The 13,172-nt window shown below is 50.9% G+C and overlaps 1 protein-coding gene across 2 annotated transcripts in view; it reads left to right on the top strand.

The window, feature by feature from the left end:
* KLF7 (KLF transcription factor 7) overlaps window positions 1–13,172 on the top strand; it is a 239,838-nt gene that overhangs the window by 100,502 nt on the left and 126,164 nt on the right. The window contains exon 1 of one of the 2 annotated variants that reach the window (XM_078680307.1): window positions 2,472–2,535. The exons of the other annotated variant lie outside the window; for it this stretch is intronic. Within the exon in view, the coding sequence (XP_078536433.1) occupies window positions 2,503–2,535 (33 nt within the window). The 5' untranslated portion in view covers window positions 2,472–2,502. Of the gene's footprint in view, window positions 1–2,471; window positions 2,536–13,172 lie in introns of those variants that run through there. 2 annotated transcript variants of the gene reach the window in all.

Genomic DNA, 13,172 nt, shown 5'->3' with positions numbered 1-13,172 from the left:
AGCCTCACCCCCGTGCCCTGCACCCCGGGAAGGGCGTGCCTTCGATAGTCCAAACTCGTATCTGCTATACAAGGTAAGGCTTTAGAGTAGTGACTCGCGCCTGTGCCAATGTCTTCTTTTTTTTTACACTTCATATTTGGAAAAGCTTTTGTGCGCAGGGGGTCGTAAAGACAGCCACAGCCCCCGCTCCCCAACCCAACCCCCCTCGAAGGCAGCCGATGGTTACAGCTCAACGGAGAGGCGAACTTCACAGGAGAAACATTAGCGACCGAAGAAAATGCACTGGGGTTTAAATATTTATGCAGTTTTCAGTATTTCCTTTTAAGGAGACGGGAGAAGGGCCCGAAGGGAAATGTTCAGTGCCTCCCCGCTCCCTGTCTCCGGCGCACGCGGGCTCTCTGACACGATGTGCGCTCCTGGGCTGGCCGTGGGGGTACACTGCACACTGCAGGGGGCTGGGACAGTGCCAGGGCTGCATATGATTGTATAGTGCCCTGGCTCGATCAGAGCACGAGACACCATCTGATTGGATAGGCTTGGACGGGCCAGACAACCGTATACGTTTCTCTGACAAAAGACTATATATGAATGTGTCGTGCAAGGGCTGGCACAGAACAAAAGACTCTAATTCTATGGTGCATCGTGTATATCATTGCAACAGAGGGCTGTATCTGATGGTACAGTGCAGGGGGCTGGTATGCAGCTGAAGTATATGCATATATAACTGTTAGAGCAATGTGGGCAGTGCTGAAGGGTAATTGTCTAGTGCATGGAGCTAGGATGGCGCTGTATATAGTAAAAGGGTGGAATAGAGCAGAGGGGTGTTTGTGATTACGCAATGCATGTAGATAGGACCCTTGTTGTCTCAGAACGGTATATATGACTTTGATGTACGGAGAGACAGGACATTTCTGATGACAGGGCAGTACAGCTCCCAGGACTGGATACAGTACGCTGTGCAGGAAAGATAGTTGAGATGGGGCAGTTCTTGTGACTGGATAGCACTGCACAGTTATTGCTATGCTTCAATGTCCCTTTATCGTCACCAGGTCCCCCTGCTTTGTCTTCCTCACCTTTTACACCTGCTCAATCTACAGACTTCACTACATAACATCCCGGAAAGCAGGGGAAACGGCCATTACAACGAAGCCGTTTCCACGAAATCGTTAACCACACATGCAGTACAACGCATGCGTGGTTACCACGAAAGCCTTTACCACGCATACCTTTACTACGAGGTTTGTAGTAAAGGTATATGTGGTAAAGGTAAAAAGTAAAAAAAGGAGGCTTGGGGGGGGTCCAAAAAAAAAACTCACCTGATGTCACGTCGGGTTATGTATTTTATCAGCGTCGTTTAAGAGAAAACGGAAAATAAACTTCCGTTTTCTCTTAACGACGTATGACGTCACCACGCAAGCAATCGAGGTAAATGTTATGCGTGGTAAACGAATTCCGTTGTAACGCATGCGTGGTAAAGGCATGCGTTGCAACGGAATTCATTGTAACGTCATACATTCGAAAGCAGCCGTAAGGTAGGACAGGGAGCAGTCAGCTAAGACCGGATAGGGGAGCAACAAACTAAGCAAAAGAAAGAGACGAACCAGCTTAGAGAAGCAAGAGGAGCCGCAAGAAGGGAACAGCTAGTTAAACTAGTTTATCAAATTATTCTAATAACATTATTTGCTGTGACACAAACACACAATTATTCATTTTTTAATTAATTTTAACAGTCTTTGTCCTATGCAGTGTATAGTAACCCAAGATTGACATGTGAGCGGGCCCTCAATTTGCACAAATAAAGCTAACCCTGTAGTAACAAGGGCCCAGACTAGTTTCCCAATCTCCCTTAATATTTGTTTTGCTGAAATGACCCCTAGTTTATTTGTGTGAACTCTGACATGTTGTGTCGAATAGAACTAGAACCCTCTCCATGAAGTACTCTGCTTGTTTTGTCACTACCCCTGTCTTCTCTACAACGAGTTTGTATGCCACTTTAACTGCTCTCCAGATAGAATCACCCAGATCTTTAAATACCCCGCGTACCACCGTTATTATGTATAGTCCTTTGCCAGGGTCCATCCAACCTCTTATGGAAGTGAAGCACCGAGAAGGCATGGTTAGTATTTGTAGTGCAAACTGTGGTTCCGTTTGCTCCAAGACTTCGCTGGAATCAGCCAGAAGCATTGGCGCACGTTTCTGTTTATCCCTAAATATGCATGCTAGACCTGGGTGAAACTCTGAGATTCCATGTCACTAGATGAAAGACTTTTGGATAATCTAAGAATCTCCTGAAGTATGCAGAAATGTTGCCAAGAAGTTGAACTCTGCACAATGTGAGTGTTGGGCATGGGGTGTTATTTAAGGCTGCGAATGAGATGTGTGGATTAAATTCCGGCTAAACTATTTTGTGTGGTTACATTTGTCATTTTCCCCAGGATGTAGTCAGTGACGGGGTTATGCTGCCGAAACTGGTTTTGAGAGACTGGGGCTGCGGTGGTGACAATGTGCCTGCCACAAAATCAGTGTCTATTCACAGTAAGTGAAATCTAGTACCTCCCCAATCATGCAGCTGAATAATAAATCGGCAGGTCCATTTTTTAGAACTTTGGGCTTTGTCTGTTCTGTAGAGCACCCGAAATCTGCTAATGACTGCGCTGCCACCAGGTATCTCTCATACTTGTGCAGGTTGCACAGGCGTGACTAGCGACAAGAAGTATATCTAGGCAGGCTGTGACTCCGAACATTCATGGAGAGTTCTGGAAACACTTGGCAAAGCTAGAGATTATTGGATTACCGCCCGTCACCAAATTCTGCTCATTTAGAATACTGCATTTACTACAACAAAAACGCAAAAAGTTACTGTTCTCTACATACATTCTTGTGAGGAATTAGCAGCTTAAGTCATTCGAGCACGTTCTTCCCAATTCATGTGTAGAAATTACAAAAGTATTTGCAAGACTGTACATCCCACTCTGGCTGTGTAATCACTGTACTGGGTGTTAGCACCTTTGTAGCATGAACGTCCAAATCAGGCTTGAAGAGACAACATCAGGCTGTGTGCTTTTCTAAATACAGTTGCACTAACAATAACTTGTAATGCTTTGGATAAGGCTGGGATTGTGTTTATCATCAAAAACTAGATCCTACTTGTATGCAGTAGCGGTTGGTGACATTCACAAATGGGGGGCACATAGTCAAGCTCACAAACACACACACACACACACATACAGTCGTACTCATAAACACAACTACACAAACACACACAATCAGTCATAGAGGAAGGCAAAAAGCCATAAAAGTTGCATTACCTTTGCCCGCAGCACATCCTCACGCTCTGCAGTCCGTGGCTCCTACTCCTCCGAGTAGCAAAGCAAAGTATGCCTTATCCAATCCAGACGCTGCTCTCGAGTATGAGATATGTGTTATTAATATGTATTATCAATTGTCATGTTTATGTGTGTTATGAAAATTAAACATGGTCGTTTCATACCCACACTTTAAAAGTATTAAGTGGTGTTTGTGGGTAACTAGGGAGCGGGGCAGGGATCTTACTAGGAGGTCCGGGGCCTATAAACTGTGCATGTTGGTTGGGCCATTGCAAGGTAGCTTGCTAAACTGACATGTGCATTTCAAAGTGAAGGGGCCACTTGTCATTGCTGCAAACCAGCAGCAGTGACGCACTGGCTCTGCCCTCTCCGTTCGGCAGAATGCTGTAAATGTAAAATGGTAATAAAATCATTACCATTTTTTTCCAACTTTCTGTGCAGCAGTGTGCTGTTGGGGGCGGGGTGTGGTGACGCTCCTCTGCTCGTGTGGAGGCTTATATGTCTTCCTGTTCTTTTTTAAATAATAGACATAGGTTGTGGTCGCCATTGGCTATCTTTCTTAGCAAATATGAGAATATTGCTTCTACTACTGTATGTACTCTATCTGAAAACTTCCAACCACCATGAGTACTTACCTCTCTGTCTTTCCTATTTTTACAAGATATTGTTGCCTTTTTAATATGTTGTCATTGGACCATTTTATCATACTGTATCTAGGTCATTTTAACTTGATGTACAATTTGCGAGAACTATATTTTCCTTATTCATGGTATGCTTCTAATTTATTTCCAGTGTTTTTCTTCCCTTCTTTTACTCTCCCTTTGAAAGTTATAAAGTCTTTCTATCTCTCTATGATGTTTTTTTCATGTGGCAGATTCCTTCTATATCTCTCATTTGCCGTTGTTATTGATAAATAAAACGTTTTAAACTCTAAATACCATTGCACTCCTCGTGCAATCCTACCGCTTGATGTCACTGAGATCCGTGATGCCCTGTCGAAGGGAGGCTAATCAAAGCCCCGCCCCTTTGGATGGATCTAGCAGAGGGGGGTGCAGTGTGATCAACAATGAGTGACACGTGCTGCATAACTTTAGCTTCACGAGAAGAAGACTCTGGGTTTATTCTATAGACTGAAATTCTCTTTAGCGTTTAGGATGGTGGGAGATCTCATAGTAATCTGCATTCTTGGTACCCTAGCATCATGAAGCCTAATTTTGTTCGTGGGTTTACAAGCCCCATAAATGAATACATAAATGCATTATTCAATATGGTTTGTACCATACTGTGCACATCATGCATACTGTCCATCACTTAAACCAGGTATGTACGCGGTCAGCGCTGATGGAGGGCATAAGGGCGTGCACGGTGTGTATCTGAGCCGCGCACGCATCTGACAGACACGTAATATGGGTGGGGTGGAGGTAGCTCACCGTCTCAGTGGAGGGGCATTTGGTAGACTTAGCCGTTGGCTTGCATCGCCCATGTTTGGGGCCCATCGGGGGAGAGGGGGGAGGAGGCAAAAGCACCGACCAGAGACTCAAAATTAGGTGTGATAAAGGCCGCTTTATTGGAAGCAGGTGCACATTATACAATGAAAACCCTTGGGCTGCGCCGTACAAAACTATACCTCACTAAATATGCAATTTCCTGACAAACCCAACACCCCCTCCCCTAACTGGTTCCCCCAATCCACAAACAGTAAACAATTAGCAGAAACGTCAATTTGCCTCTCCACCTGGCTAAATCCTTTATTATGCTTGACCTACCCCCGCTAATCCAACAACAGATCTCCTACACTTCCCCCATATATTAGGAAGAACCGCCCCAAGTCAGAAAATCACCCCACACCTGCTCCAGCGACAATCAACCCCACAAACATTGAGCAAAACTAGATGCATCGGCCCCAAGAAAACTCCTTCCAAACCACCGCACACCACAAAAAAAAAACCTACACCCTGAAGAAAAGCAATTACCCCTCCCCCTGCCCCCCAGGCTCCGTACTTGAACCCCCCCAATCAACTTGATCGAAACCCAGGGAGGGAGGGTGGGAAATTAATTACCTCCGCCACACCCCCGCTCGGCTGCTGTGTCACCAGCCACCAAAATGGTGGCCTGTGACTCAAAATGTCCGGTTTTACAGGGGACAGCCCAAAACCAGCCCAAAACCAGCCCAAAGCTACCAAGTAGCCCAAAACCAGCCCACGTACGGTGCTGGCTACCTCCCCCCCTCCCCCGGCCCCAAAACCTCCCGGGGGTGGCAGGCCTCCCGCTGGTCGGCCGCCCCCCCAATGCCCTATTGGGGCCCATCGGGGGAGAGGGGGGAGGAGGCAAAAGCACCGACCAGAGACTCAAAATTAGGTGTGATAAAGGCCGCTTTATTGGAAGCAGGAGCACATCATACAATGAAAACCCTTGGCCTGCTTCGTACAAAACTATACCTCACTAAATATGCAATTTCCTGACAAACCCCACACCCCCTCCCCTAACTGGTTCCCCCAATCCACAAACAGTAAACAATTAGCAGAAACGTCAATTTGCCTCTCCACCTGGCTAAATCCTTTATTATGCTTGACCTACCCCCCGCTAATCCAACAACAGATCTCCTACACTTCCCCCATATATTAGGAAGAACCGCCCCAAGTCAGAAAATCACCCCACACCTGCTCCAGCGACAACCAACCCCACAAACATTGAGCAAAACTAGATGCACCGGCCCCAAGAAAACTCCTTCCAAACCACCGCACACCACAAAAAACCCTCCTACACCCTGAAGAAAAGCAATTACCCCTCCCCCTGCCCCCCAGGCCCCGTACTTGAACCCCCCCCAATCAACTTGATCGAAACCCAGGGAGGGAGGGTGGGAAATTAATTACCTCCGCCACACCCCCGCCCGGCTGCGGTGTCACCAGCCACCAAAATGGTGGCCTGTGACTCAAAATGTCCGGTTTTACAGGGGACAGCCCAAAACCAGCCCAAAGCTACCACGTAGCCCAAAACCAGCCCACGTACGGTGCTGGCTCTACCTCCCCCCTCCCCCGGCCCCAAAACCTCCCGGGGGTGGCAGGCCTCCCGCTGGTCGGCCGCCCCCCCCAATGCCCTATTGGGGCCCATCGGGGGAGAGGGGGAGGAGGCAAAAGCACCGACCAGAGACTCAAAATTAGGTGTGATAAAGGCCGCTTTATTGGAAGCAGGTGCACATTATACAATGAAAACCCTTGGCCTGCACCGTACAAAACTATACCTCACTAAATATGCAATTTCCTGACAAACCCCCCACCCCCTCCCCTAACTGGTTCCCCCAATCCACAAACAGTAAACAATTAGCAGAAACGTCAATTTGCCTCTCCACCTGGCTAAATCCTTTATTATGCTTGACCTACCCCCGCTAATCCAACAATAGATCTCCTACACTTCCCCCATATATTAGGAAGAACCGCCACTCGAAAGGCGTGCTAACGGCTTTTGACCCCCCCCTCACCAGGACTGCTCCCTTCCGGATATCTGCGCCCCAATTTCCCGCTCCAGTGCCTCCCTCAAGTGTAGCACATAACTCCATTCGTACCCACAAGTGAACCCCAACCCCTGCAAATCCACTGCCCCGTACCTCAGCTCTGGGTGCTCCATCCTTTCCACCTTCTATCTCCCCCGAAACCTACACTTCCTTGGAAATTCCCTACGGGTCCTATCTATGGCCGCTGGCCTTTCAGCCCCCCTTCAACCCACCTGGGACCGAACTCTGACCAAATGACCTGACACCCCTGCCTGCCTCCGCCGTATCTCTAACAGATCCCCCTTCACTTGCTTGACCCAACGCTAACACTTTGCACTGTACCAAGCCCACGTCAGACACGCTCTTCCTTATTCCACTGCACACAAAACCTGCAACAACGCATGCCAGCTCATGCCCCTTTTCCTTGCCGCTGACAATGACACAACCTGTCGTCCGACTCCAACCACTGATCCTGGTGCTGGACCCAGTCCCCCTTTCCGCCTGCTTTACAAAGGAGTGTGCACCAACATAACTCTCCAGCGCTGCTGCAGTTGGCCCCTCCCCTGCACCTGAAAAGACACACATGTGAGAGGTGAGAAATGTCCTTCATGTCGTATGTACACTTCCCACCCCCCGCAGCCTGACAGCTGCCCGCTAACAGGTGGACCTCCAGGGCCCGAGGCCGTCCCCAACTTGGACGCGCCGCCTCCGTTGCCGACCCCACTCAGACGTAATGCCTCCGTAACACCCTCGCGTCCTCACCCATACACCATAGGGCGTGCCGCAGGACCCCTAACACCTGTGCCGCCTACACTCTGCCACCTCCTCTCGACCAAACCCCCGCCCCACCTTCCCCCAGCTGCGTCCCCCCATTCCCCCGCCGACAGCGAATCGTCCCCACGAAAGCCCCCGTCCATCAACTTCCACCCGAACCGCAAGACCCGCTCCTGTGGAAGCCGCCTATCCCCCTGCCCCCACTGCTCCCGACCGCCGCAATTCCTCCCGTGTCCGCTCATATGCACACCATGGAAATGCCCCGAGAACGCCTGTCCCAAGCCAATCCCCCTTTACTCCCCACCGACAACGTACTCGAGGATGCTGCTGCGCCAAATCGTACCGCGTCAGACCCAAACGACGACGTTGCCGTCCCTTTGGCCTCCGGCGGGCGTGCTTCCATGGCCACGGAGTCGAGCTCTCTACCAAGGAATGACAGCACCGAACTGGGACCGTGCATCTTCTCTGGCACCCGGGGCACCCCCAGGTAAGCCGCAGGCCCGGAAAACCGTCCAGCTCCGCTGGCAGTCCGTCGAAACCCGGCCGTCCCACCAGCAAGAAGTCAACCAGATAGTGCGTCACCGACCAGAGCCTGTCCGCCAGGAAAAAAACCACTGCAAAATTCACCGAATGGCGCACCCAGCGCACCCAAATTTGAACAACCCATGGGCAGTGCTGTCGCACCCCATGCCAACCTTGCTGCCCCCTCGTCCTCTGGCAGGCGTGCTTCCATGGTCCGGAGTCGAGCTCTATACCAAACAAGGACAGCACCGTACTGGGACCGTACATCTTCTCTGGCGCCAGGGGCGCCCCCAGCTAAACCACGAGGCCCATAACTGACCAGCAACCGCCGGCAGTCCGCTGAACCCGGCCGTCCCACCAGCAAGAAGTCCTCCAGAACGTGCGTCTGTCTCAGAACCTGTCCGCCAGGAAAAATCCCACTGCAACAAGGAACTGAAACGCCCAAACGTGAAACCGAACCCCCATGCTATGGTCCCCCACAAGTGCCCCCCGGTCAAACCGGATCCCCACTGACCAGTGATCCCCCGGATGCCTCCGAACCATCAGGACGCCAACCTAACTTCGCACTTTGCCCAAAAACCTTCACCCACCGCCGCCGGGCTCCTCCGCGCCATGTCCTTGATTGTATACAACACCCCCGGGAGCTCCACCGCCAAAGTCACCGACCGACATACCTCCCCCCCCGACCCCGCACGCTGCTGGGACAACCGAGACTGACCGGGCTCCCTCCTGAGCCCCCCCACCCCCGATAGGGGAAACACTCAAAACCCCACCGCGCGGCTCCAAACAAAAAGAGGGGGGGGACCCCATCCCTGCCCCGCTCTCCTCCTTCCACACCTGCCCCGGTCTGGCCCTGTGAACGCATTGACGGCTCAACTCCTCCACCCTCACTGGCGACGAGCCTATGCCCAGAACCTTGACCCCCTTTCCCCCCTCCCTTCACCCCCCCTGGCACCCCCTCCATACCGCACCATTCCCTGGCGCCCCCCCAGGTTCCCCGGTATCCGCACCAACCGACAGCCGAGGATTACTCAAACCACTCCCCTACTCCGCACCATCCTTACCTGGCGTCAAGGCCGGCGTCACCACTGGATCCCGCCGCCCTACCAGCGGAGGCGGGGGGGCCGTCACACTCGGCGCTCCTTGCCGTGGGCATACCTGAAACACACTACCAACACCGTTACTTTGCTCCCCCCCCCTTTCCGCATCTCCCCCTCCTCCGAATCCTCCACATAGTTCAATTGCCCCATGGCCTCACCCCCTATCCGCATCTCCCCCTCCTCTTCAGTATCCTCCACAAGTTCCAACGGCCCATGGCCTCCTGCCCAGCACTGGGCCCATCCTTTCCCCTTTCTCTTGTAACACACTGTTTGCTACCCTTCACATTTTGTTTGCTTTAGATACTTGCACAAGTGCCACCATGGCCTATGTAATGCTTGTTCATGACCATTTATTGCAGTACCATACCTCTACTGGTACTTTGTACGTTTTGTAACCTGCACACATATCACTTCTTACTCCTGTAATGCACCGATTGCTACCTTATGTATTTTGGTTGCTCACTATTGTTACCTTTGACCCATGTAACCCAACGTTTGCTTTTGCAATTTGTTCATGTGTAATTGTTTCCTCTTGTATCATTACTGGTCCTATTGTGAAGCGCTCTGACACCTTCGGGTAAAGCCCGCGCTATATAAAATCGCATAAATAAATAAATAAACTCATCCCCCACTCCCCCCTGCATGGCTCCGTCCTACTCCACCCTGCCACCTACTGACACAACCACATCAAATCCCCCGATCCAAGTCCTCTCTCCTCTCGCCTCCTCCTCCACACCTCCTTACTGCCTCCCCCACTGGTGCAATCATGGATGGACCAGCCGAATCTATGAGACGACACCCATCATTGTCGACAGCGCAAAACCCTGAAGTCCTACTCGGCACCCAACACAATCCACCCCCCTATGACTACCATTGCCAAGCCTGCTCGACACCAACTGTGCCCTCTTAGTGGGATCCATCGCTTCTCCCCGCAGCATGACCTCAACACCCTGGTCCCATCGCTGGTCCTCACCAAGCTGGACCGCTGCAATTCTCCCCACCCCCAAGCCTCCCACTCCTCCTCCCCCGCTATCTAGCGACCCAACCAATTCCTCCCCTTCTTTCCAAACTGCCTCAAAGTTCCCCTCCCTCAAGGCCCTTCCAAAATTAAATCATGCCCCACTATTACCTGCAGGCCGACCCTTTTGTATAGAAAATTCCTTGTCCCCCCAACTATGGAAGTGCCGTTCCAGTGGGTACTCGTGGTCCGTGAGACTGCCATTAGTGCAGTACCACTCAGCCCCCGTTAATGGGACTCTTGCTAACAAGCACACGTCACGGGTCCAGTGTAACACCCCGTTTGCCCCCCCTACATTCGTTTGTTTCCAATACCTTCACAGGGGCCACCATGCCCACGTAACTCCCACTCTTGTGTTCGAGTGTCCTCCATTAACTGCAGTATTACCTCTACGAGCACATCGCTTTTGCAACCCGCACACATGCCACTATCCCTCCTGTGACGCACCTATTGCCACCTCCTGTATTTCGTTTGCACACGCTTGTCACTTATGCCTCATGTACTGTAACCTTGCATAAGCAATTCGTTCACTGGTAATGCTCCTGTATCCGGTCTGTTCTTATTATAACATGCAAAATGGGGGCCTGTGACTCAAAATGTCCGGTTTTACAGGGGACAACCCAAAACCAGCCCAAGGCTACCAAGTAGCCCAAAACCAGCCCACGTACGGTGCTGGCTCTACCTCCCACCCTCCCCCGGCCCCAAAACCTCCCGGGGGTGGCAGGCCTCCCGCTGGTCGGCTGCCCCTCCCTATCCCCCCCTACCCCCAATGCCCTATTGCAAGAGGACGCCCATAAAACTACAGATTGAGCAGCATCGACGTTTTGGGTAAGAACATAACGTCTTCCTTCTAAAAGGAGGAAGGTGGCCTGTACGTCTGTGCGCTGTGACTGCCAGGGAACCGCAGGGGCTGCAGCTGGGGAACCTTCCCCTTTCTCTTGAAATTCACTCTCTGTCGGGTCTGGGCAATGGTAGCTGCTCTCCCATGAGCCGAGCTGCGGCAGGACTCGAGCTGAGCGGTGCAGTGGCTGGACTGAACTTTAAAGAAAAGCGCTCCCTCCTGCGACCTTGCTGCTGTCGAGGCTGCTTCCTGACGCGCCAGTGGCAAGGTAGACATGTTAGTGATGTACAATGCCGCGCTTTCCGCCAAACTCACCTGTCTGCGCTGCCCGATGGCTAGCGGTTGCCATCTGTGTGCGAATAGATGCTTTCTTTTTCAGCAAACTGATTATGAAATGCCTACCTGGGACGCATTTTTTTTTAAATGTATAGGAACAGATTTTATCAACTGTTGAAAAGTATGGGAGTCGTTCCCACAGACCCCTCTCACTTCAACCTCTGCATATGACTGTACAGTACAGCGAGATGAGAGAGTTCTTTTGGCCGGGCTTGTGATGTACAGCGAGATGAGCCAGTCCTGGTGACCGGGTACGAGTGTGATGTACAGAGAGATGAGACAGTCCTGGTGATCGGGCATGAGTGTGATGCAGGGCTTTAAGTGGGCCGGGTCTCACCTGTGCTGAGCACCTGCAGTATTTTAAGGGGACCTCGAAACGGGTCTCTATCGGGCTCTGTTTTGTGCCCTGGCACAGTCGGACTGCAGTGACAGCAGCACATCCATGTGCGCTGCTCACACTGCTCACTTCTCACTTGTGGAGAAGTTACGGCATTTCATGCCAGGTGAGCGTTTTAGGGCAAGGAAAATCCTTTAGAGAGTAATTTTCTCCCTGGATTTCCCTTCTTTTTGAAACTCGGAGCAGCAACATTGTCGTGGTGTCACCATTTACGTGGAAGCTTTTTCAATATTATATACAAGTCATAGTTGCTGCTTATTTATCTTATGCAACTAACAACCATTGACAAATAGTCCTGACTTGTAGGTGTGATGTTACTTGTATCATATATAAGGATGCAATGACAGATACAGCAAAATACAAGTCGGGCAGCACACTAGGCTAAGCACAGATTTTTTCACTTACGTGTTTTAAAGACACACCCATATTTACATTGGCCACGCCCCTTTGTGAGACCCCCCCCCCCCAGTTTTCTCACCCCACTTAAAGCCGTGGTGTGACGTACAGAGAGATGAGGCCGTTCTGTTGGCCGGGCTTAAGTATGATGTACAGAGAGATGAGACAGTCCTGGTGATTGGGCATGAGTGTGATGTACAGAGAGATGAGATAGTCTTTGTGATTGGGCACGAGTGTGATGTACAGAGAGATGAGATAGTCCTGGTGATTGGGCATGAGTGTGATGTACAGAGAGATGAGACAGTTCTGGTTATTGGGCATGAGTGTGATGTACAGAGAGATGAGACAGTTCTGGTGATTGGGCACGAGTGTGATGTACAGAGAGGTGAGACAGTCCTGGTGACCGTGTCTGAGTGTGACGTAGAGAGATGAGACAGTTCTGGTGATTGGGCATGAGTGTGATGTACAGAGAGGTGAGACAGTCCTGGTGACCGTGTCTGAGTGTGACGTAGAGAGATGAGACAGTTCTGGTGATTGGGCATGAGTGTGATGTACAGAGAGATGAGACAGTCCTGGTGATTGGGCATGAGTGTGATGTACAGAGAGATTAGATAGTCCTTGTGATTGGGCACGAGTGTGATGTACAGAGAGATGAGATAGTCCTGGTGATTGGGCATGAGTGTGATGTACAGAGAGATGAGACAGTTCTGGTTATTGGGCATGAGTGTGATGTACAGAGAGATGAGACAGTTCTGGTGATTGGGCACGAGTGTGATGTACAGAGAGGTGAGACAGTCCTGGTGACCGTGTCTGAGTGTGACGTAGAGAGATGAGACAGTTCTGGTGATTGGGCACGAGTGTGATGTACAGAGAGATGAGATAGTCCTGGTTACCGTGCATGAGTGTGACGTAGAGAGATGAGACAGTTCTGGTGATTGGGCACGAGTGTGATGTTCAGAGAGATGAGACAGT

Source organism: Lissotriton helveticus, chromosome 3_1 (assembly GCF_964261635.1).
Source record: "Lissotriton helveticus chromosome 3_1, aLisHel1.1, whole genome shotgun sequence".
Taxonomy (NCBI): domain Eukaryota; kingdom Metazoa; phylum Chordata; class Amphibia; order Caudata; family Salamandridae; genus Lissotriton; species Lissotriton helveticus.
The sequence above is the reverse complement of the archived record's forward strand: the minus strand, read 5'-3'. Positions and strand labels throughout refer to the sequence as shown.